This window comes from Notechis scutatus, chromosome 7 (assembly GCF_049901735.1).
Source record: "Notechis scutatus isolate UNSWTSFEM ecotype Mainland chromosome 7, rNotScu1.2, whole genome shotgun sequence".
Lineage (NCBI taxonomy): Eukaryota > Metazoa > Chordata > Lepidosauria > Squamata > Elapidae > Notechis > Notechis scutatus.
In genome coordinates, this window is record NC_142015.1 from 5,938,355 (window position 1) to 5,963,359 (window position 25,005).

The window sequence follows — 25,005 nt, forward strand, 5'->3', positions numbered from 1 at the left end:
GCCACAGAGAGGAGGAAGGAGGTCAAGCTACTCTCAAAAGCACCCAAAGGCCAGAAAAGGAATAATGGATGGAAACTGATCAAGGAGAGATTCAACCTGGAAATAAGGAGGAATTTTGTGACAGTGAGAACAATCAACCCATGGAACAGAAGTTGCCTTCAGAAGTTCTGGGAGCTTCATCCCTGGAGGCTTTCAAGAAGAAACTGCCATCGGTCAGAAATGGTGTAGGGTCTCCTGCTTGGACGGTGAGTTGGACTAGATGACCTACAAGGTCCCTTCCAACTCTGTAAATCTAATCTAATCATCTTTATTGCTCTTTTCTGTACTCTTTTCTAGAGTCTCAACATGCCTATCACAGGACACCTTGCTTTTGGGAACCTCAGTCCAGCTCTGGAAGAAAACAGCTTCTTGTTCACACTGGATGCTGTCTACCAGTGAGGATTTTCTGAAGAAATGTCACTGGCACATTAGCTCAGCTTACACAAGTCAAAATTCTGATTCGGATCCTTCAGATCAGGAATTTGGCTTTCAAAGAGTGGAAACTGCTTCTGGATTTTGTGCTTGTGATGGAAAAAAAATGAAACTTTGATTTCGCTCATTAGATAGGTTTGTTGTTATAGAAATGGCTAGTCTATATTATTGTGTAAAAGTAAAACCTTGAGGCAATTATGTTATTATCTTCTACTCAGAGATTCAGAAGTCAATGCTTTCTTCCCCTCCTGTTCCCCTTCTACCCCACACTTTCTCCTTTCCCCTTTTTCCTCTCTTAGTTTCCCATTGTTTTCATTTTCTTCATATTTTATACTCTGATCGATTAATAAAAAATGTTAAACACCCAAAGAAAGAATGGAGTTGGAATCCTATTCTGTACAACACTCTTAATGAGTTTCAGACCCAGAAACAAACAAACTGTATTGTTTTTAACTACCAGAGCTAGAAATTTCATAGGAGATAAAAAAAAAAGAGGTTGTTATAAAAGATTAAGTTCTAACTGAAGACTGCATGACACATAAGTTGTTCTAAATTCTCAGACTGCAATCTTAAGCATGCATAAATGGGAGTAGACACCAAACAAGACTAGGAATTCATGTGGCCTGCAGGCAGTAAATTATCTGCTCCACTTCAGCATAGAGGTGAAATATAGAAAAATCACCTTTTTCTCAAAGGGTGTTTTCAGATTACAGGTAATTCCTCAACCGTACGATCACAATTGAGCTCAACATTTCTGCTGCTAAGTGAGACATTTGTTAAAGTGAGTTTTGCCCCCATTTTTACCATCTGTCTTGTCACCGTTGTTAAGTGAATCACTGCAGTTGTTAAATTAGTAACATGTTGTTAAGTTAATCTGGCTTCCCCGTTCATTTTGCTTGTCAGAAGGACGCAAAAGGAGACACTGCAACTGTCACAAATATAGTCAGTTGCCAATCGTCTGAATTTTGATCACATAACCATGGAGATGCTGCAACGGTCATAAGTGTGAAAAACGGTCAAAAGTCACTTTTTTCAGTGCCGTTGTGAACAGTCACTAAATGAACGGTTGTACGTCAAGACTTAAAGGCCAACACTGAATATAAAGGTAAAGGTTCCCCTTGCACATCTGTGCTAATCGTTTCCGGCTCTAGGGGGCGCTGCTCATCTCCATTACAAAACCAAAGAGCCAGCGCTGTCCGAAGACGTCTCCATGGTCGTGTGGTCAGCAGGACTAAACACCGAAGGCGCACGGAACACTGTTCCCTTCCCACCAAGGTGGTCCCTATTTTTCTACTCACATTTTTTTACATGCTTTCGAACTGCTAAGTTGGCAGAAGCTGGGACAAGTAACGGGAACTCACTCCATTACGTGGTGCTAGGGATTTGAACCGCCCAACTGCTGACCTTTCTGATCGACAAGCTCAGCATCTTAGCCACTGAGCTATCGCATCCCTTCTGAATATACCTATTTGGAAATCAATCACAGCAATTTCAGTGCCCTTCGGTTTTGGGTGTGTGTGTGAGTGTGTGAGTGTGTGTGTGAAAAAAATCAAGGTTACAGCATTTGATGTGATGATTTATGTTTTGGAATCAGGAGTGAGCCTTACAGTACTGATTTCTTTGAAATCATTATGGCTTATACCAGAATCCTAGGACAGGATAGAATCTTTATCTGTATAAACTGTGTAAAAGGAAGAGAATTTACACCAGAGGTCTCCAATCTTGGCAACTTTAAGACTTGTGGACTTCACTTCCCAGAATTTCTCAACCAGCTTTGCAGGCTGAGGAATTCTGGGAATTGAAGTCTATGGTAAGTCCTAGGATAAGTCCTTGTGGACTTCAATTCCATGACTGAGGAATTCTGGGAGTTGAAGTCCACGGGACTTAAAGCTGCCAAGGTTGGAGACCCCTGATCTACACCTTCTATCCATGTAAATGCTGATCACCTCTGTTCGCTTTGAATTTTGTATGGGAAAGTAAAAAAATATAAAATAACTGTGTGTCCTAAGCCTGCATGGAAACTGCTTGTTCTCACTGCCCCAACATCTGGATCTACCAGGAGCCCTTCACCAAGTAAGATGAGATATTGCTCACAGGCCTCAGAACAGAAAGGGAAATGAAGGTGACTGGCCCAAGGTCAAAGGCAGGACTAGAACTCACAGTCTCCTGGTTTCTAATCTCATGCCTTAGCCACTACACCTGACCCAAACCTGGTTCCAAGAGAGTAAACACAAGACAAAGGTAACAGCACAACCTTTTACTGTTTCATTTACTTAATCCTGTTTCTTCACAGATAAAAGGCTGCTTCCAACTAATTAGGAAGAGTTCTTATTCTTCCAATAAGGAAGAGCCTTACCAAGTTTTTGCGAGGCTGCCAAGAACAACAGATAAAAGTTCCTAAACAACAAATCAAAGAGTCTCCAATTACCAACTCAGATATTCCTATTGTCCACCAGTCTCCAGTATCAAACTTCTTTGCTTCCTGCAAAGAACTCCAGTTTCTCAGCTGGCTTTTATCTCTTAAGGAGGGCCATCACCGTGCAGCCTTATTCCTGAGTTGCCCATGCTGCTGCAGCTGCTCTTTCCTTCGAGCAGCCCTGTCCGCACATGCACTGGGCACAGTCTCCTCGGAACCTCCTCATCGCTGCTGCCAGCTCCACAATCTCCAAAGGCATCATTCTACTCCCTGATGGTCCTGGCCCCCATCCCTGCATCACACGCAGGCCCCTCATCTGAGTCCTCGCTCTCCGAGACCTCAGCTGTCTGCACCAGCTGCTGGCGAATCACTCTATGCTTCTTAGATACATTTTTTTAAAAAGGCTTTCCAAGCCCACTTGAGAACACATTCATAAACTTGCTGCATTTTAGTATTTTTTTCCCCATCAGGAGCAGAACTTCATTATCATTGGCAAAGTGGGTGATTGGGGCTTGTAATTTTCTGCATTGCTTAGTCTGGTTGACTCGAAAGCATCTTTTAAAAACTGACTTCCTGTCTCCCATATTCCCCTGTAAAGTAATCCTCAACTTACAACAGTTCATTTAGTGGCCATTCAAAGTTACAACATTTGTGAAAAAAGTAACTTATGACTATTTTTCACACCTAGGACGATTGCAGCATCCCCATGGTTACATGAAGAAAAATTCAGACAGTTGGCAACTGACTCGTATTTTTGACTGTTGCAATGTCCTGGAATAGAATGGAATAGAATATGGAATGGAATAGAATATGGAATGGAATGGAATGGAATGGAATAGAATAGAATAGAATAGAATAGAATAGAATAGAATAGAATAGAATAGAATAGAATAGAATAGAATAGAATTCTTTATTGGCCAAGTGTGATTGGACCCAAAGGAATTTGTCTTGGTGCAAATGCTCTCAGTGTATATAAAAGTAAAGATACATTTGTCAAGAGTCAAGAATCATCAGATACAACACTTAATAATAATCATAGGGTACAATAAGTAATCAAATCCTACTAGGAAACAGTCCATATAAATTGTGAGGATACAAGAGACAAAGTTACAGTCATACAGTCACAAGTGGGAGAGGATGGGTGATAAGGAGTGATGAAAAGATTAATAGTAATAGTAATGCAGACTTAGTAAATAGTTGGACAGGGTTGAGGGAATTATTTGTTTAGCAGAGTGATGGCATTGGGGGAAAACCTGTTCTTGTGTCTAGCTGTTCTGGTGTGCAGTGCTCTGTAGTGTTGTTTTGAGGGTAGGAGATGAAACAGTTTATGTCCGGGATGTGAGGGGTCTGTAAGTATTTTCACAGCCTTCTTTTGACTCGTGCAGTATATACAGGTCCTCCATGGAAGGCAGGTTGGTAGCCATTGTTTTTTCTGCAGTCACGACCTCCTTAATTTCGCTGTACGAGGTGCAATGACAATAAAGTAAACTAAACTAAACTTCTGATCAGCAAAGACAATGGGGAAGCCAGATTCCCTTAACAACTGTGCTAAATTAACTTAACAACTGCAGTGATTCACTTAACAAAATGGCAAGAAAAGTCGTAAATAGGGCAAAAGTCACTGAACAAATGTCTCACTTAGCAGCATAAATTTTGGGCTACAATTGTGGTCGCATCGACAAGGACTCTGTGTTATCCAATTCCACCCAACTCCTTTCAATCTTTTGGATTGCTTTTTAATTTTGAAATGGCTTGAAACTTTGGGAACTCCAAGAGCTTCTTCTTAGTACAGGATCCCCAAACTTGGCAACTTTGAGACTTGTGGACTTCAACTCCCAGAATTCATAGCTGGCTGGAGAATTCTGGGAGTTGAAGTCCACAAGTCTTAAAAGTGCCAAGTTTGGAGACCTCTGTCTTAGTACATCGGCTGCCAAGTTGGTCCTGTCAAAAGTCATTGAGGCTCTACTACTGATTGGCAGGATTAAATATGCCATTCAACAGAAGTCAATTTCAACAGAATGACTCCTCTTGACATCAGAGAAGAAGATCTATGAAGGGTCTCCAAAATTATGAAATCGGATATACCGTTCCAAGAAATTTTGGCATCAGCCTCACACACTGTGGGAAGCTGCAATCATGGTTTCACAGGTCCAATGAACCTTAGTGCAAATATCTGATTAGTGCAGATATAACAGCCTTTTGAAATTTAGAGTGCCAGTATGAGTCACGCTACATTATGGGGACAAAGAATAAGGAAAATTGCCATTTAGATATATATTTTACCAAGCATGCACATGCTGACTGAATACTTAAATGTTACAGGGTTAATTAGGTGGTCTGGAGAAATCCTTCTGAAATTAAGAAACAGTTTCCTTTGACAGCTGCCTCTCTGCCAACCGCTGTAAATAATTTGGCTGGGAAAGAGACAATAAACTCAGAATCAGGGCCATTCCATCCCACAAAACTTCACTTTCTGAGCCCAAACAATTTGAAAGAAGATTCTGGCAACCTCTTCCCTTTACATTCCTCTTATAGCATCCCTGGACTTCCTTCCACTGTAAACATTCCCCTGTTGAAGAGACACATAAATAGAGGAGGCCTCATTCCACAGCCCCAAGGCACAAAGAGTCTCAAACACACACACACACACTTTTATTTTTATACTTTTTTTAAACGGGATGGTAGGAAAGAAGAAAGCAAGGGACCGAGAAACGAACAACAGAGAAATAACAACAACCCTGCGGGAGGGCAAGGGAGGTGGGAGTGTTGCAAACACAACTTCTTGACAACTGCAGAGCAGAGGTGGGTCCCAAGAGCCAATATGCTTCTTAAAAGCGCTGGAGTTTTGTGAAGTCAATAGAATAGAACAGAATTATTTTATTGCCCAAGTGTGATTGGACACACAAGGAATTTGTCTTGGTGCAAATGCTCTCAGTGTATGTAAAAGTAAAGATACATTTGTCAAGAGTCAAGAATCATCAGATACAACACTTAATAATAATCATAGGGTACAATAAGTAATCAAATCCTACTAGGAAACAGTCCATATAAATTGTGAGGATACAAGAGACAAAGTTACAGTCATACAGTCACAAGTGGGAGAGGATGGGTGATAAGGAGTGATGAAAAGATTAATAGTAATAGTAATGCAGACTTAGTAAATAGTTGGACAGGGTTGAGGGAATTATTTGTTTAGCAGAGTGATGGCATTGGGGGAAAACCTGTTCTTGTGTCTAGCTGTTCTGGTGTACAGTGCTCTGTAGTGTTGTTTTGAGGGTAGGAGATGAAACAGTTTATGTCCGGGATGTGAGGGGTCTGTAAGCATTTTCACAGCCTTCTTTTTGACTCGTGCAGTATATACAGGTCCTCCATGGAAGGCAGGTTGGTAGCCATTGTTTTTTCTGCAGTCACGGCCTCCTTAATTTCGCTGTACGAGGTGCAATGACAATAAAGTAAACTAAACTAAACTTCTGATCAGCAAAGACAATGGGGAAGCCAGATTCCCTTAACAACTGTGCTAAATTAACTTAACAACTGCAGTGATTCACTTAACAAAAATGGCAAGAAAAGTCGTAAAATAGGGCAAAAGTCACTGAACAAATGTCTCACTTAGCAGCATAAATTTTGGGCTACAATTGTGGTCGCACGACAAGGACTCTGTGTTATCCAATTCCACCCAACTCCTTTCAATCTTTTGGATTGCTTTTTAATTTTGAAATGGCTTGAAACTTTGGGAACTCCAAGAGCTTCTTCTTAGTACAGGATCCCCAAACTTGGCAACTTTGAGACTTGTGGACTTCAACTCCCAGAATTCATAGCTGGCTGGAGAATTCTGGGAGTTGAAGTCCACAAGTCTTAAAAGTTGCCAAGTTTGGAGACCTCTGTCTTAGTACATCGGCTGCCAAGTTGGTCCTGTCAAAAGTCATTGAGGCTCTACTACTGATTGGCAGGATTAAATATGCCATTCAACAGAAGTCAATTTCAACAGAATGACTCCTCTTGACATCAGAGAAGAAGATCTATGAAGGGTCTCCAAAATTATGAAATCGGATATACCGTTCCAAGAAATTTTGGCATCAGCCTCACACACTGTGGGAAGCTGCAATCATGGTTTCACAGGTCCAATGAACCTTAGTGCAAATATCTGATTAGTGCAGATATAACAGCCTTTTGAAATTTAGAGTGCCAGTATGAGTCACGCTACATTATGGGGACAAAGAATAAGGAAAATTGCCATTTAGATATATATTTTACCAAGCATGCACATGCTGAGTGAATACTTAAATGTTACAGGGTTAATTAGGTGGTCTGGAGAAATCCTTCTGAAATTAAGAAACAGTTTCCTTTGACAGCTGCCTCTCTGCCAACCGCTGTAAATAATTTGGCTGGGAAAGAGACAATAAACTCAGAATCAGGGCCATTCCATCCCACAAAACTTCACTTTCTGAGCCCAAACAATTTGAAAGAAGATTCTGGCAACCTCTTCCCTTTACATTCCTCTTATAGCATCCCTGGACTTCCCTTCCACTGTAAACATTCCCCTGTTGAAGAGACACATAAATAGAGGAGGCCTCATTCCACAGCCCCAAGGCACAAAGAGTCTCAAACACACACACACACACTTTTATTTTTATACTTTTTTAAACGGGATGGTAGGAAAAGAAGAAAGCAAGGGACCGAGAAACGAACAACAGAGAAACAACAACAACCCTGCGGGGAGGGCAAGGGGAGGTGGGAGTGTTGCAAACACAACTTCTTGACAACTGCAGAGCAGAGGTGGGTCCCAAGAGCCAATATGCTTCTTAAAAGCGCTGGAGTTTTGTGAAGTCAATAGAATATAACAGAATTATTTTATTGCCCAAGTGTGATTGGACACACAAGGAATTTGTCTTGGTGCAAATGCTCTCAAGTGTACATAAAAGAAAAGATGCATTCGTCAAGAATCATCAGGTACAACACTTAATAATAGTCATAGGGTACAATAAGAATAGAGTAGAATAAAATAGAAGAGAATGGAATAGAATTCTTTATTGGTCAAGTATGATTGGACACACAAGGAGTTTGTCTTGGTGCAAATGCTCTCAAGTGTACATAAAAGAAAAGATACATTCGTCAAGAATCATCAGGTACAACACTTAATAATAGTCATAGGGTACAATAAGAATAGAATAGAATAAAATAGAAGAGAATGGAATTGAATTCTTTATTGGCCAAGTGTGATTGGACACACAAGGAGTTTGTCTTGGTGCAAATGCTCTCAGGGTACATAAAAGAAAAGATACATTCGTCAAGAGTCAAGAATTATAAGGTACAACACTTAATAATAGTCATAGGGTACAATAGGAATAGAATAGAATAAAATAGAAGAGAAGAGAATAGAATAGAATAGAATTCTTTATTGGCCAAGTATCATTGGACACACAAGGAATTTGTTTTGGTGTAAATACTCTCAGTGTACATAAAAGAAAAGATACATTCGTCAAGAGTCAAGAATCATCAGGTACAACACTTAATAATAGTCATAGGGTACAATAAGCAATCAAATCATACTAGGAAACAGTCAAACCTTCTCCATCCAAACTTTTAAAAGAGTTCCTTTACAAGGCCAGAGCAGAGGTGTTTGTGGAGGGAGTTGAAGGGGGGAAGAGAGAGACTATCCTCTTTTCTTTTGTCTGCAGGCTACCCTGCCAACCAGGCAGTGTGCATGACCTGGGTTCAAACAGACCCTCTGCCCTTTCTGAGCCTCCAACCAGCTGCTAGACACACACACACACACACAAAAGAGCACCAGGTTTCCCCTTTTGCCGACCCACTCCTTCCCCCCAGCCATAAAAAAGTGGGGGGAAAGCAGCACACATTTGCACAAGGAGGTGGCAAGAGAAGTAATGGCAGTGCCGGCAGTGTGTGCTTACACACACACACACACTGTATTTCCCCCCTCCTTCCACCCCACTTTTCTCTCCAAAGCTTACCAGCTTTGCAGGGGTCTTTATACTCAATTGCCTCCGTCTCTTCCTCCTCTTCCTCTTGCAGGACGTCGCTGTAATCTGTAAAATCCACGGCTTGTCCCAGGACCACCAGCAGCAGGCAGGAAAGGAAGAGTAGCCCCCCCTTGAACGCAGACATGCTGGCAGGTCCCGGGAAATGCTCCACGGAACTGGAAACGGGGGGTCGGGGGTGGGGGGAGAGAGAGAGGAAACAAGAGTGGGAAAGGGGAAGAGGAGGAGGAGGGAGGGGAGAGAAATGGAAAGAGATGGAGAGGTTTCCCCTCCTTTCTTTCTTTCTTTCTTTCTTTTCTTTTCCTCCTTTCTCTCTCTCTCTCTCTCTCTCTCTTTCTTTCGCTCTCTCTTTTTTTTCTCTTTTTCTTTTAGGGAAATGAGGTCTGGCGGAGGCGGGTTCAAGAGCCGGAGCTCAGCCCCCTCCAAGCTGGAGGGTTTGATCACAGTACAACCCTGGGAACTGGGCCAGCCCCGGGGGGTGGGGGAGAGATGGAGGAGAAAAGGGGGAGAAAGAGAGAAAGAGAGAGAAAGAGAGAGAGAGAGAGAGAGAGAGAGAGCAAAGCTTTGGAGCTTCAGGGGGATGCTGCCACTCACTCACCCCCCAACGCAGCCTCTTTGCCCGGCGGCGAGGTCCGGCTTTCGTCCGCGGAGGGAGGGCTGCGCGTGGGTCGGTCGGTGGATGGGCGTGGAAAGGACACCCTCCCTCCCCATCCCTTGCAAACTTTTTCTTCTTGTTGTTGTTCTTTTGCCCCCCCCCCCCGCCCCATCGCCGGACGGAAAGCGAGGCGTGGAAACAAAGCTGGGGAGTCCAGGACGGACCCCTTCTTCCTCCTCCTCCTCTTCCTCCTCCTTCCCACCCTCTCCCGCCTTTCTTACCTAGGGGGGGAGACCCCTTGGCAAAAACTCCGCCAAAGTGGGACGAGGAGTAGTGTGTGGTGTGTGGGAGCAAGCAAGGGCATCTTAGGACAGAGCGGAATAGTTGAGCCGAGCCCTGGAACCTTTCCAAGGGTGGGGGTGGGGGAGAAATGGGGAGGGGGCTGGAAGGAGAAAGAAAAGCCTCGTTTCCCACCCACCCCCTCCCCAGCATCTCCCCCTCCCTCCTTTGCAAACCCCGCCGTTTCCACGGAAAGCGGGGCGGGAGCGGAGCGGAGCTTCCTGGGAAGGGGTCAACTTGGCCTGGGTCTCCCTAGGAGAGAGCCGGCCAGGGGGGAGCGACCCCCTCCCCCCAACCCCGCCTGCTTTTCTCTCCTTCCGAGGAGGAGGAGGAGGAGGAGGAGGCGGCTCGCGGGGTCTTGGGTGAAGCTTCTTCCCCTGGGGAGGGAGGGGGGGGCGCGAGCCCCCGAGGGAGAAGAAAAGACCCCTCCCTCCCTTTCAAGGCAAAGGGGTGGGAAGGAAACCCCGGTCGTCTGGAGGGGCGGCTTTTGCACGCACCCGCCAAGGTCAGGGTTCAGGAGGATTCCGGCCCTGGGCATCGCCTTCCCCGCCCCCCTCCCCCAACCCGCTTGGTGCCACGTGGACCGAGCGGAAGGGAACTGCTGGCCTGTGGGTCCTGGTGGGCCCTTGACTTCAGGGGGTGGGGTGGGGGAAGAGTTGGGTCCTTTTATGAGGCTTTGGGAGTCGGGCCGGCTTGCTTTGAAATCCCAGCCAGAGAACCCTGGCCTAATTTTTTTTTGAATTAATTAATTCGAAAATTTACCTTGCCCCGTATTCACAAGTGGTGACTCAAGGCGGCTCATAAAAACATCATATATATTTGTATCTATATCTATCTGTCTGTCTACCTATCTGTCTCTGTCTGTCTGTCTACCTATGTACCTGTATCTATCTGTCTGTCTCTCTCTCTCTCTCTCTGTATATCTGTCTACCTACCTACTTACCTACCTACGTTATCTGTCTGTTTATCTGTCTACCTACATACCTCTATCTATCTGTCTCTCTCTCTGTATATCTGTCTACCTACCTACTTACCTACCTACGTATCTGTCTATCTGTCTACCTACATACCTCTATCTATCTGTCTCTCTCTCTCTCTCTGTATATCTGTCTACCTACCTACTTACCTACCTACGTATCTGTCTATCTGTCTACCTACGTACCTCTATCTATCTGTCTCTGTCTCTCTCTCTCTGTATATCTGTCTACCTACCTACTTACTTACCTATGTATCTGTCTGTCTATCTGTCTACCTACGTACCTGTATCTATCTGTCTATCTCTGTCTCTGTCTCTCTCTCTCTCTGTATATCTGTCTACCTACCTACTTACCTACCTACGTACCTGTATCCATCTGTCTGCCTGTCTGCCTGTCTGCCTGCCTGCCTCCCTGCCTGCCTGCTGCCTGCCTATCTCTATATCTATCTATCTATCTATCTATCTATCTATCTATCTATCTATCTATCTATCTATCTATCTATCTATCTATCTATCTATCTACCTACCTACCTACCTACCTACCTACCATATCTATCTATCTATCTATCTATCTATCTATCTATCTATCTATCTATCTATCTATCTATCTATCTATCTATCTATCTATAAAAACTAATAGCAATAGCACTTAGACTTATATACCGCTTCACAGTGCTTTTACAGCCCTCTCTAAGCGGTTTACAGAGTCAGCCTCTTGCCCCCCAACAATCTGGGTCCTCATTTTACCCACCTCGGAAGGACGGGAGGCTGAGTCAACCTTGATCCTGGTGAGAATCGAACTATCAAGCTGCTGGCCATCAGTAGAAGTAGCCATATTGCACTCTAAACCCTGCGCCACCGTGGCTCCTAATAAAATAATAAATCAATAAAATCATATAATAGCCCAACCCCCGCCCCGCCCCGAGGACAGCAGATCACACAATGAGCCATTTGATGGGCTCCATCCCGCTCGGGGTTCCCCAGGCCCGCTGGCAGAACCAGGTCTTCAGCGCCTTCTGGAAGAGAATCAGAGTGAGGGCCATTCTAAACTCTGGGGGGTGGGGTGATGTTCCAGAGAGAGAAGGAGCCACCACGGAGAAGTCCCTTCTTATGGGTCCCACCAGGTGTATTTCCCTAGGGCAGTAATGACAAACCTTTTTGGCACTGAGTGCCCAAACATGTTTGGGATGTTTTCAGCCCGTTTTTTAGGTGTTTTCAGGACGGTTTTTTTTTGGCTTTTTTTCAGGCCAAAACCAGCCTGGAAAACATCCCCCAAAACGGCCTGATTTTCTGACCGTTTTCTGGGATGTTTTCCGGTGCTCCAGCGCCTGCAAAGACCAGCTGGCCAGCGTGCATGTGTGGGCCAGAAACCAGAAGAGCACCTGTTGATGGCAGGCATGCCCACAGAGAGGGCTCTGCGTGCTACCTCTGGCACACATGCCATAGGTCCTCTAATGGGTCGGGGTAGATGTGACCAGCAAGAGACGGTACCTCAGATAACCCGGTCCCAAGCCATGAAGGGCTTTAAAGGTGACAACCAGCACACCTTGAAATTGGCAACCAATTCAGCTATCCGGCAGGAGAGGTGATACATGTGCACACCAAGGTATGCACAAAACCATGTGGGCTGCTGCATTTTTGCACCAATTGGAGCTTCCGGATGTAAAGCACGTTGCAATAGTCAAGGCAGGAAGTGACATGGGCAAGGGTCTTCAAACTGGGCAAGTTTAAGACTTGTGGACTTCAACTCCCAGAATTCCCGAGCTAACATGACTAGAGGAGAAATTCTGGGAGTTGAAGTCCACAGGTCTTAAAGCTGTCAAGTTTGAAGACCCCTGGACTAGCATGGGGGTCTTCAATGTCAGCCATTTTAAGACTTGCGAACTTCAACTCCCAGAATTCCTGAGCTAACATGACTGGAAGAGGAATTCTGGGAGTTGAAGTCCACAAGTCTTAAGCTGGACTAGGGCATGAGTGACTCTGAGCCACTAATGTTGGAAGATAAATAAAAAAAGACCAGCCAAGTAATGTGCATCCCTTTATTTTAGGGTTCACAGCAGGGGTCCCCCAACCCCCGGCATGCCATAAACGGGGCCGGACAAACAAATGAAACCCCATCTTTGGGATGCAGGCAGCACGCAAAACCCCATCCCTTCCGGTCCGTGGCAAAACGTGTATTCCCGGTACCGGTGCCCAAAAGGTTTCTGGGGGCCACTGGTTGACATCAGGAGTGTCCATCCTTGACCACTTGAAGACTTGTGGACTTCAACTCCCAGAATTCCCCAGAGAGCAGGGTTGGTGCCGACTTCCCACTTCTTTCCTTTTTGCTCACCTCTTCTTTTTCTGCATTGGTAATTTAGGTTACCCAACGACAGTAGGTAACATGGTTAAGGCACTATTCTATTCTATTCTATTCTATTCTATTCTATTCTATTCTATTCTATTCTATTCTATATTCCTATTCATATCCTATTCTATTCTCCTCTTCTATTCTATATTCCTATCCTATCCTATCATTCTTAATACTATTCTATTCTGTTTACTAAGTCTGAATTACTGTTACTATTAATCTTTTCATCACTCCTTATCGCCCATCTCCTCCCACTTGTGACTGTATGACTGTAACTTTGTCACTTGTATCCTTACGATTTATATTGGCTGTTTCCTAATATGATTCAATTGCTTATTGTACCCTATGACTATTATTAAGTGTTGTACCTGATGATTCTTGACTCTTGACAAATGTATCTTTTCTTTTATGTACACTGAGAGCATTTACACCAAGACAAATTCCTTGTGTGTCCAATCACACGTGGCCAATAAAGAATTCTATTCTATTCTTTTCTCTATTCTCTCCTGTAACCTATTCTTTTCTTTTCTATTCTATTCTATCCTATCCTTATTGTACCCTATGACTATTATAAATTGTTGTACATTATGTTTCTTGAAGAATGTATCTTTACTTTTACATACCCTGAGAACTTATGCACCAAGACAAATTCCTTGTGTGTCCAATCACACTTGGCCAATAAAGAATTCTATTCAATTCCTATTCCATTTCTATTTCTATTTCTATTCCTATTCTATTTCTATTTTTATTCTATTCTATCCTATTCCTTTTTTATTCTATTCTATTCTATTCTATTCTATTCTATTCTATTCTATTCTATTCCCTTTTCTATTCCTATTGTACCCTATGACTATTATTAAGTGTTGGACCTGATGATTCTTGACTCTTGACGAATGTCTCTTTTCTTTTTATGTACCCTGAGAGCATTTGCACCAAGACAAATTCCTTGTGTGTCCAATCACACTTGGCCAATATAGGATTCTATTCTATTCTAAAACATCCCTCATTATTCTGCTTGGAATGTTTCACAAAACGGCTGTGTTTCTATTTTCTCTCGAGTTAAGTTCACAACCCAACCAGAAAGTTATTTCTTCTAATCAGGAGGGGATGAGTGAAATCGTCTCCATCTCCTCAAGATGAGACTTGCCCTCTCATTTCAAATCCCTGAAGTGCTGGTCTCTCCCTGTGCAAACAAACTCACAAATAAAACAACTCAATTTGTCAGCTGCACACGCACAAAAGCTTTTGCAAACCCCACAGGCAGCAACACAAATTGTGACACTGTAGTTGCAGCAGTTTACCAGGTAGGATTTCTCCAGGCTTTACACAGTACAGGAAGACCTCAACTTAAAACTACAACTGGGGCAAGAATTTCTGTTGCTAAGTGAGGCAATTGAGTCGCACCAGATTTTATGATTTATGCCATGGTTAAGGGAATTGTATGGCTGTTAAATGAATCTGGCATCTCCTGTTAACTTTGCTTCTCAGAGGCTGGTTGGAAAGGCCACAGATGGTGATCACATCATAAATAGGATGTTGCGGCCATCATAAATATATGAGAGTTGCCAAGTGTCCAAATTTTGATAATGTGAACATAAAGATGCTGCAACAATCATAAGGGTGAGTATGGTTAGAAGTCACCTTTTTCAGTGTTGTAAGTTGAGGATTACCTATTCCACAAAAATGAACCTTTTTGTACTACATACAACCCTACATACAATATCCTGATGCAATGGAGGAAATTATGGCATTTTATTCCCAAGAATTGATCCCATTCGTAGCTCACAATGTGCTCGACAAAAGCAGGAATATACTTAGTTCGAGCTAAGTTTTCTAAAGTTATTTTCAGAATTTCCTTCATGCCCAAGGTGATTGTGAAGAAAAATAAAATGTGACCACCTTTTTTAATTGGAACATTCAGAACAATTTATTGAAGTCAACCTCAAGCAAAGAGTTAATCAGTGGAATGTCATTTTAAAAACCTTTCCAAATTAATGTTCACAGAAGCAAACACACATCTGAATTCCAAAGTATTTGTAAAATAAAAAAGGCAACATCTCAGTAAATATAATGTACAAAAATTATATGTTCCTACCACACTCACATTCAGTAAGAAGCTAAAATATTACAGGCAATTCTAGATACACTTTGACTAGTAAACAATGAACTATCTATCTATGTACAAGTTAACCAAGCTTTATAGATGTCCACACTATGCAAGAGAACATAGGCTAAACAACAAAAAACCTCCAAAATGTTGTTATGTCTCAAAATCTATGCAGCAACATCAAGTCATAATACAGTAATAATCCCCACGGATCACCCCCAGGGAAACTTAACACTACTCCTTAGTGTTGAAATCTTCTATCCGGGTTTGAGAAACTCCTAAAGATATTGATTTTTTTTTTTTAAGTGAATATCAATGATTCTGCTATTAAAGACTCTGGTGATTTTTGTTAAAATAACATCTCACAGAATCTACAAAGTTTGGTACATAGTAACAAGATCTACAGAAATAACAATTCTACAAAGTCATTGTTACAGATAAAGAGTTACACAGGAATGGAGACAATCTGTTGGTATTGGTGTCTGTTGTGCAATATCACGTGTTGGGCGTACAAATGGATTTTGTCTTTTTTTTTTTTTTAATCTTCTCTAGCAAACTCAGAATAATAAGCACATACCCTTTATAAACAAATAAAGACACATTCTGGTTGCTAGCCCATCATAATAGCTATTTCACCAACTTGGTTTTCAATGGCAACACAAATTCATTACTCGGGGGAAGTAAAAAAACAAAACAGGGCAGTGAAGAAATGACATTGACCAGATAACAGATCAACATGAAAGAATCTAAAGCAGACACAAAACTTTTCTCCAGTTAGTTCTTAATGAGAACCTGGTGCTAACCTTGTGGACCAAGTGTTCAGGAGAACATGTAATCTAAACCAGAGATCTCCAAACTTGGCAACTTTTTGAGACTTGCAGACTTCCAACTCCCAGAATTCCCCCATCGGCATGGCTGGCTAGGGAATTCTGGGAAATGAAGTCCACAAATCTTTAAAAAGTTGTCCAGTTTGGAAGACCCTGATCTAAAGAGAAGCACAGCCCCATTCCTGTGTGCAGGGACTAGTATTATCCCTATAATGGGAAGCAGTGAACAAACAGCTTTGGCAAAACGGCAATTTAATGGTATAGGCAGAGTTGATGCTGGGCAGACACATCATTCCAAGATTTATGCATGACACCGCAGTTACAAAAAAACCCCGCTTCCTTCCCCCCTCCCATCCTCTCCAGGAAGGAGTGCCCCTTACCCAATTATATTTGTACCCAAGCTCGCCCCAGGCAGCTGAATACCAATTTGCTCAAGTCCACCTCCCAGAGTTCTCTTCTAGGAGCAATAGGATAAGTGCATTTTTTTTTGTCTGAAATCTCTGACGTGGAGTGGGCTCGTTTAGTGTTAGAAATACAAAAATACTGGAAAGTTCATAATGCTGCTCCTACCTCAGGCAACGGCGTTAAGAAGAAACAAGAAAAGGGAGTGGAGTTTACTTTCCAAGTATTTCCTATATGCCTTCAATTCATATTGTGCAAAAGAAGCGGGAATCAGACTCCAGGTGTTCAGGTGGGATGAGACTCATAATACAACAGGAAAATGAATAAATAAAAAAATACAAACTGTAAAATAAGCATGGAAAATAGTTTCAAGTACTTTAAACCCTGAATTCAATGAGGCAGAAGATAACAATGTTAAAGTGACTATATTCGTACCAGCGGTTGAAGCTCCCCACCTCCCAACCCTACCCATAACATCTCCATTATATTATATACAGTCAACGGGTTTTCAGATCATTGGCAATGATATTGTAATAATTACATCTTTCGAATGCCACTGGGGTTATGCAGAAGGGGCACCCAGCGCAAAGCCCAGAGATGCCACCCAGTCCCTTCATCTTCATTACAAGTTCCAGAGAACCGTTTCTCATGCGGCATTTCGAAGAGCACAGATATGCACTTAAGGACTGCTAACACACAATGTAGGAAGTACATGCCTGTGTTGTACGTCCTGGAGGAAAGGGGGGAAAAAAAGCACCATGACCACAAACAAAACACTTTTGCTTTAGACATACAAACTTGGGTCTTGGGGGAGGCTGCCCAGAACTTTTGAGATCAAACTACAGCAACTGGCTCATGATTTTACATGGTGAATCCTGAAATCATGCTGAGGTCTGGAAAGAAATGGGGTGGGTGGATGGGAAATATTGTCAAAAAAATACTGTGCAGGTAGCTGCTTGCAAAAGAAGACTAGAATATCCCTTCCTTTGTTTCTTATTTCATTCCTCAAAGCCCAAACTAGAAAAATGGCAGGTATGTTTCTTGATTTTTTTCCCCATTTCTTGGAAGAATCACAACCCTTGGAGTGTTTGATGAAGCAATTCTAAAAGTCTAAAAATATGCAGACATTCCTATCCCACCTGTGTATCCCCAGAATTCACGAGACACCTGCTTGAAATCTAAGTGTCAAAGCTTTGTTCTTTAAACTATTTACCCAGCCAGATGTTTTCATGGCTGCTTTTTCATTTGCTTGCAGATAAAAACATCCTTCCTCGAGGCACAGATTTAAACCAAGGCTGCAATGCAAAAAGCATTCCAGAGTCTTGAGTCAGAGAGTTATAACAATACAGCCAAAAGATTTCTGCATTCTACAGGATGCAATTTCGAAGCTCGAAGCGTCTCCACAATTGCAAGAACGCAAAAACTGCGGGTCTTCTGGCGGAGCAAGCCAACTTTCCACTCCTGATTAAAGTGCGTGTAAAAATGTAACAGGTTTTTCTACGGGGATCCCCTATCGTGGCTCGCGGCATACGAACAACAATGCTAGGTGTCTGCCCATTCAGAAATTACATTTCATTGAATTCACAGCACGAGACTATGCGTGTCCATTGTCCACTCTCGGCAAGTAGTACTGCTGTGTTCAATTGGTTTGTCCCATGGATGTGTGCAAAGCAAGACACGTATCTCAGGGAAACTTAAAATTTATTCTAAGTGCATACAAGATAATCAGCAGTGGTTACCCATTCGTATGAGCTGCTTGAAAAGAAGAACCCTTCATATCTGATCCTTATGCATTAATTAGGAAAAGGTGGGGCACATTTTCTAAAAGTCCAAGCACACAGCATAGGATGGGAAGGGGAAGAAGTACCTGATTGCAGGGATCTATATTCAGAGAAGAAAGTCAGCCTTCTCTGACTTTCTTTCTTCTTCCCAACTTCCATTTCTCATGGCAATACTTCAAGCCCATTTTTGCAGAGGAAAAGAGATCAAATTCTATGTTTACAATTTTATAGAACAGAAGCAAAATTCTACGTTTTTTCACAGAATAATTTTTTTTCTATGTTCTGAGTAATTAGAATCTGGGAGAAGGGAGAGAGAGAAGCCAGGAACCTTTAATATTTCCGTTGCTCACAAAAAATAAAAATAAAAATCACTATATTCATAATCAATATTTCTGTTTCTTAAGGATGTTATATTGCTTATGGTAGGACCTCATTCTCAAAGAAAACCTTCCCGTTCTACTTAAAAAAAAACCAAAAAAACAAATCAAACCAGAGCTAAGGACTCAATCTGGAACAATGAATAAACATTTAAGATGTAGGTAGTGAATGAGGCAGCGAAAGTTTGGGACATCTTAATGAAGAAACTTTACGGGATTCAAAAGGTTTATGCTAACAAAAAATATCATCCAAATAAAATGCTTTCTTCACTTTTGCATCCATTAGTGGAGAAAATTGGAAACAATAATTTAAATTGACGTGATAGTGGAGTGTCCCATTCTTCAGAGAACTAATTCATGGGTGGCCTAAGTAAGATTGCTCTGAATACTGACCAAGGATCCTTCTATTTCTCAACAATTTTGGCTACTTTTCTTTGCACAATTGCACTTGAGGTGACATACAAGTTGTAATCATGATGCTGGATCCACCACTATTAAGGACAAAAAGTTCTCTCCAACTGAATGACACAATTTTCTTCGAAGCACAATGAAAAGAGGAAGGACCACAACAGTACAAGGCAGTTCAGAGACAGAAAGAGAGAGAGAGAGAGACAGAAGAGGGGAGATGTGCTCAAAGAGAAAGGAGAACATGATTTGGAGCACATGATTGGATCCAAGGGGCTAATGCACAGCCCAAGCTTCAATCTCATTCACTGATTGGAATTGCAGTATTTCCAAATTCCATCTTAACTTCAGCAGCACCTATTCCCTAATTTTATATTTGCCCTCTCAAGGTGCACTGCCATGAAATCTGGGCATTCTGTAGCAGGCCATTCCCAATCTGTCAAGGAATAATGTAGTGTATGAAAGAAAATAAAGATGAGAATTCTGAATTTAGGATTCCTAGATTAGGATAAAATCCTCTTGGAAAAAAAATCTTGCTCCATGACCTTATGGTTTTCTTATTCCTCCCCCCGCCCGCAAAAAAAAAAATAAAAATCAAATACGTAATAAAATAATCCTAAAATCTAAACCTAAATATACATAAATAAATTGTAGTGTTCTCAAAAATTACTTCAAATGTTCATTAGTGTTATCAAATACGTATCAACTTCTTTTAGGGCTTCGTATTTCATTAGTCCACATGATTCCGAAGCTTATACAATACAAGAAAACAAAGTCAGTGATCTGCAAAGGAATTTGCCAACTGAATGAAAACCGAAAGACATCTCAGGTGCTTTAGAGCAGGGGTCTCCAACTTTGGCTACTTTAAGACTTGTGGACTTCAACTCAAGCTTTGCTGGCTGAGGAATTCTGGGAGTTGAAGTTCACAAGTCTTAAAGTTGCCAAGGTTGGAGACCTCTGTTTTAGAGGAATGTAGTGTGCAGCCTTATTCTTACACCTATGCGGATTAGGAAAATAGAAGTTGTATTTGCTTTTCCTTTATAGGCTTTTTAAAAAAAAGAATTAAAAAAAAAAACTAAGGAAAGAGTCACCGGCATCATAAAATACTGTCTATTTCCTGGAACTGCCAAATCCGTTACAGTCATATAAATCAATGTACAGTCATTATTGAAGTAAGCACAACTAAATAAAAACAAGTATTTCGGGAGACACTTGGAATACCCAACGGGAACAAGTGATGTAGATTTCAGTGCCGGCTTCTTTTAGAAAGATTAATAAACTAGTCTTTTATGAAACACACACATGGCTTTTGTAAGATAAGACTGTTCCTATCCAGTGACGCGATTCCTTTGAATAACCTACGTCAAAATCGGATAAGAGAAGAACAAAAACTGGCCATATAAAACATGCCGGCTTGGCAGTCAAATTCTGCCTTTCAGATTCAAAAAGATAAATCTTCATCAGCATCTACCGCTGGGGAAACCATGCAAGAGTAGAGGTTCTGCAAGGGACAAGATTCATCAAAGGAGGACTCACTCAAGGCCTTACAAAAAGAAGAGCCTGCACATCCAACTCGTTTCCCATAACGTAGCGATCAAGAAACAGTCAAGAAAAGCACGCATACAGAGGCTTTCCTGCCCAAGTCTCCTTCGGATTCAATAGTGACAGAAAAAGTGATCTATGCGTAATGAAACCGGACTCGGGGGCCAAAAAGAGAAATATTCCCCAGCCTCCTGACAGGTTTTTTTTTGTGTGTGTTTTTTTCCCTACCCATATTTTGATAGGTACAACCTACCAGAACTCTTCCGCGTCCAAGTCCTTTAGAAAGAAAACGGAACCGCAAACACCGCGCAGGTTAAGAAGCTGCTGGAGTTCACGCTTTCAAAGTGACCAGTAACATCACGTCAAGAATGCCCTTCCAAAATCACAGAGTCCTAATTTTTATTTTGTATTTTTTATTTTCGGGTGTGTGGGAGAGAACGTACCGTGATTATCCTTTTACTCACTCAAAAGGGAAAGAGGGGTTGCACCATCTCAAAAAAAAAAAAACCAAAACAAAACAAAAAAAGACACCACACCTCTTGCCCATCCTGAAGTTACTTGGAAGTATCTTGCTTCGGAACTGCCCGGTAAGATTTATCTGATGTTTTTAACCCCATTAATTGTAAAACCAGAAAGGGGAAGGGGGAAAAAAAAAAAAAGGTAATAATCATAAAAAAGACACATAGAGAAATAGATACCAGGCTGGTGCTGCTACTCTTTTTCAGACACACTGATTGTATTAGAACCAGAAATCCTCAAAAAAGTCCATTAAAAATTAAATAAATAAATATTTTTGCTATGTTTCTTTTCTTTTTCTTGTTTTTCTACACGCAGAGAGAGCATACTTTCAAATTCAAGGTCCTTTTTTTTTCTTTTTTCTTTTGCAAACCCTTTCCCCTGACATCAGAAAAGGTCTCCTTCTTTTAACAAAAAACGGTAACCGAGATGCTTCTTCGAGAACCCGAAAGACACATCCCACGGGCAAAACGGATCTAAGCAGATGCGCAGGCCTCCTGGCTGCCTTCCCAGATCCAGCGATCCTAATTTGAGTCCCATAGAGGCAGCTCTAAAAAGATTGGGAGGAGGCTTCCCCTGGCACTGTATCTAGATTCACAAGGATTGGCCGCCCCGAACGGGAACAAATGTTGGGGGGGTTGCGTTTTCCTGAAAAGGGGCCCCCCTTTCACTCCTTCGAGGTTTCGTCTGGATTCTGCTGCTCCAGTCGGCGCTTGATCTTGCCCCAGTACTCGGGGGCCACGGGAGCCTTGGGGTTGTGTTCAGAGCAGCAGAGGCGTCCATCCAAGGCCGAGGAGACCAACGCTCCCTTTTCATGATCTTTGCAGTAAGAGTGAGGGCAGAACTCGCAAAACGAAGCCGCCGGGTTGCCGCAGATGACACACTGGTGCCACGGGCATTCCCACTTCCCTGGGAAGAAAACGAGAGAGATCAAATAGGCATCAGCTCAGAAAAAAAAACATCCTGCCCAATTCACGGGCCAGACTAGAACTACTTTACGTCATGCCCTTGTTGGGGTCTGATTCTGAGGGGGAGATTGAGCAGCTGACAGGGAGTGGGAGTGTGGCTCCGGCGACTGTGGAAGAAACGGGGAAAGGACACAGTCCGGGTGTGCCTTCAGAGGAAGACCCAGGGCCAACACCCTCTTTATTCTAGGGCATGCAGGGAAGGAACGGAGAAGGGAGCAACGTGGCTTACGGGAGAGAAAGGGGCCCTGATCCCTTTCATTAGTTGCAGCTGGGAGAACAGGATATAAGTGGGGCGTTTTCACACAGCTCTTTGCTGGAAGCAAAGCGTGCATTATCTTGGTCGAGGCTTATCTGGGTTTTGGCATCCTCCCAACTGTGGGTGCTGCATTATCTTTTGAAGCTCTGCAATTTATCATCCTGCCCTGCCGTGCTAATGACTTCAGCGTGGTTTGTGTTGGTTTTTTTTTATTTCTAATTATCTTTACTTTGGGTTCGGACTGCATTTCTGCCCTTCGTAGACTGTTTTTTTTGAAGAATTTGATATCCAGCCAAGGATAATTGGGCATTGGGGACAAGTTGGAGGCATTAAAGGGAATTTATTTTACTTTCGTGACTTTGTTATTTTTGTGTCACGTCCCAGGTCATCACACTTTATATCACGGTTTAGCTTTGTGCTTGTGAATATACCGTGTTTCCCTGAAAATAAGACCCGGTCTTATATATTTTTTTGCCACCAAAAGAGGCAACAGGTCTTATTTTCGGGGGATGACTTGCACTGACTTACCTCATGGTGGCAGCACCAACAGCCCTGCCCAGCAGGAGCCCATTGCTGGCCCACTTTTTTTGCCGTCGCTTGCCGCCACTTATGTGCATCCTCCCCCTGGCCTCTTTTGCTGTCAGAGGCCTTCAGGAAAGGCCTCTGCAGCCAATAACAAGAGCTCCAGGTCATTCTTTCTAGAAGGCCTCTGAGGGCGAAATGGAAGCCAGGGGCACCGCATGTGTCAGTCTGGAGCTCTTGTATTGGCTGCAGAGGCCTTTATGGAAGGCCTCTGAGGGCGAAATGGAGTCTGGGGGCGACACGTGCAAATGGCGGCAAGCAGCTGCGGAAGAAGTAGGCCAGCAAGGTGAGGCAGGTGCCAGGGTGTGCAAGGCCTGGCTGCAACTCTCCCAAGGTAAGGAGGTCCATCACGCCCCCATCCTCAACCTCACTTGATTTTTACCCGTATGCCTCGCCTCACGCTGCACAACAGGTGTAACGGAGTGGGCGGGGTCTTAAATAGGACTTATTTAGGGCTTATATTGGGTGCATGTGTAAAAATCAAGCTAGGGCTTATTTTCGGGCTAGGCCTTATTTTTGATGAATACACAGTAGCTAGTCCTCAATTTGCAACCATTTATTTGGTGACCATTCGAAATTACAATGGCACTGAAAAAGTCGACTTAAGGACTGGTTCGTTCTTGGATTTAGGACTTGCAGCATTCCCCATGGTCAGGTAAACAAAATCTGGGTGCTTTGCAATCAGCATGTATACAGGTGGTCCTCAACTTATGACCACCATTGAGCCCAAAATTTCTGTGGCTAGGTGAAGCGTTTGTTCAGTGAATTTTGCTCTATTTTACAACTTTTCTTGCCATCGTTGTTAAATGAACCACCGTAGTTGTTAAGTTAGTAACATGGCTGTTAAATGAATCTGACTTTGCTTGGCAGGAGGTCGTAAAAGGGGTTCACATGACGTCTGGACACTGCGTCCGTCATAAGTAGGAGTCAGTTGCCAAGTATCTGAATTTTGATCATGTGCCACAAAGGTTGTAAAACGGTCATTAAGTCACCTTTTTCAATGCCGTTGAAACTTTGAATGGTCAAGAAATGAAGCTTCTGGGATGAGAAGCAAAACGTCTTCAAAGAAAAACCAAGAAAGTCCAGTTGCCTCTTGAAAAAAAAAAAGGCACCTTTGGGACAACTGTGACCTGGAGGACTGAGAACCTCCCTAGATATTCTGAGAGATCTACTGCAACCTCAGCTTGACAAAGATTCATTTATAGGGATTAGTAGGGCAAACATGTTATGTTCTCAGGTGTGCTCCTAAAACAAATCTACCAACCAAACATAATTCAAGGTAAACAGAAAGCAAGACAAAGTCCAGTAGCACAGCTGCTCTCCTCTGACTCTCCCAACCTTGACAGGGGAGAACTATCCTGGCCTTGGACTTTCAAGCCAAAAAGCACTGGCAGAGCCACATCCTATGGAAAGGTCGGCTTAAAAGGGTCATTTCAGGATTTGATGAAGGATTCATGGGGGGAAAAAAAGTAAAAACTGAGGGGAAGTGAGAAAACGCCAAGCATCCCAAATTCCTTCGTGATTGCAGAATGCTGACAAGCAGACTGGACTGTGGAAACTCAGCGCAAGTATCTTGGAAGCGGACAAGAGTCCCTGCCGCTCCATTGTGTGACTGGTATGTTGGCTTCCTAGAGATATCAAGGTCTTCCCTAGTTCACTTCTTCACAACTACACTACTGAAAGAGAGTATCAACAGCAATAGCACTTGGACTTATATACCGCTTCACGGTGCTTCACAGTCATCTCTCTAAGCGGTTTACAGAGTCAGCCTCTTGCCCCAAACAATCTGGCTCCTCATTTTACCCACCTCGGAAGGATGGGAGGCTGAGTCAACCTTGAGCTCTTCAGGATTGAACTTCCTGGCTGTGGGCAGAGTTAGTCTGCAATACAGCACTTTAACCACTGCACCAACACAGCTTGATTGCCTTCCTTCTTTCCTTTCCTTTCCTTTCCTTTCCTTTCCTTCTTTCCTTTCCTTTCCTTCCTTCCTTCCTTCCTTCCCTTCGCAATACACTTGGGACTTATATACTGCTTCATAATGCTTTCCAGCCCTCTCTAAGCGGTTTACAGTCAGCCTCTTGTCCTCAATAATTTGT

At 42.8% G+C, this 25,005-nt stretch overlaps 2 protein-coding genes across 5 annotated transcripts in view; both read right to left on the minus strand.

The window, feature by feature from the left end:
• The window catches only part of BMP1 (bone morphogenetic protein 1), a 199,930-nt gene extending 190,098 nt beyond the window's left edge, over nucleotides 1–9,832 (minus strand). Inside the window, exon 1 of the mRNA XM_087969608.1 lies at nucleotides 8,860–9,832. Within this exon, the coding sequence (XP_087825734.1) occupies nucleotides 8,860–9,013 (154 nt within the window). The 5' untranslated portion in view covers nucleotides 9,014–9,832. The remainder of the gene's footprint in view (nucleotides 1–8,859) is intronic.
• A 5,214-nt stretch (nucleotides 9,833–15,046) lies between these two features.
• The window catches only part of NSD3 (nuclear receptor binding SET domain protein 3), a 121,364-nt gene continuing 111,405 nt past the window's right edge, over nucleotides 15,047–25,005 (minus strand). For all 4 annotated transcript variants that reach the window (XM_087969604.1, XM_087969607.1, XM_087969603.1 and 1 more), the window contains one exon: nucleotides 15,047–22,012. In XM_087969604.1, coding sequence (XP_087825730.1) covers nucleotides 21,771–22,012 — 242 coding nt within the window. In that variant the 3' untranslated portion in view covers nucleotides 15,047–21,770. The remainder of the gene's footprint in view (nucleotides 22,013–25,005) is intronic.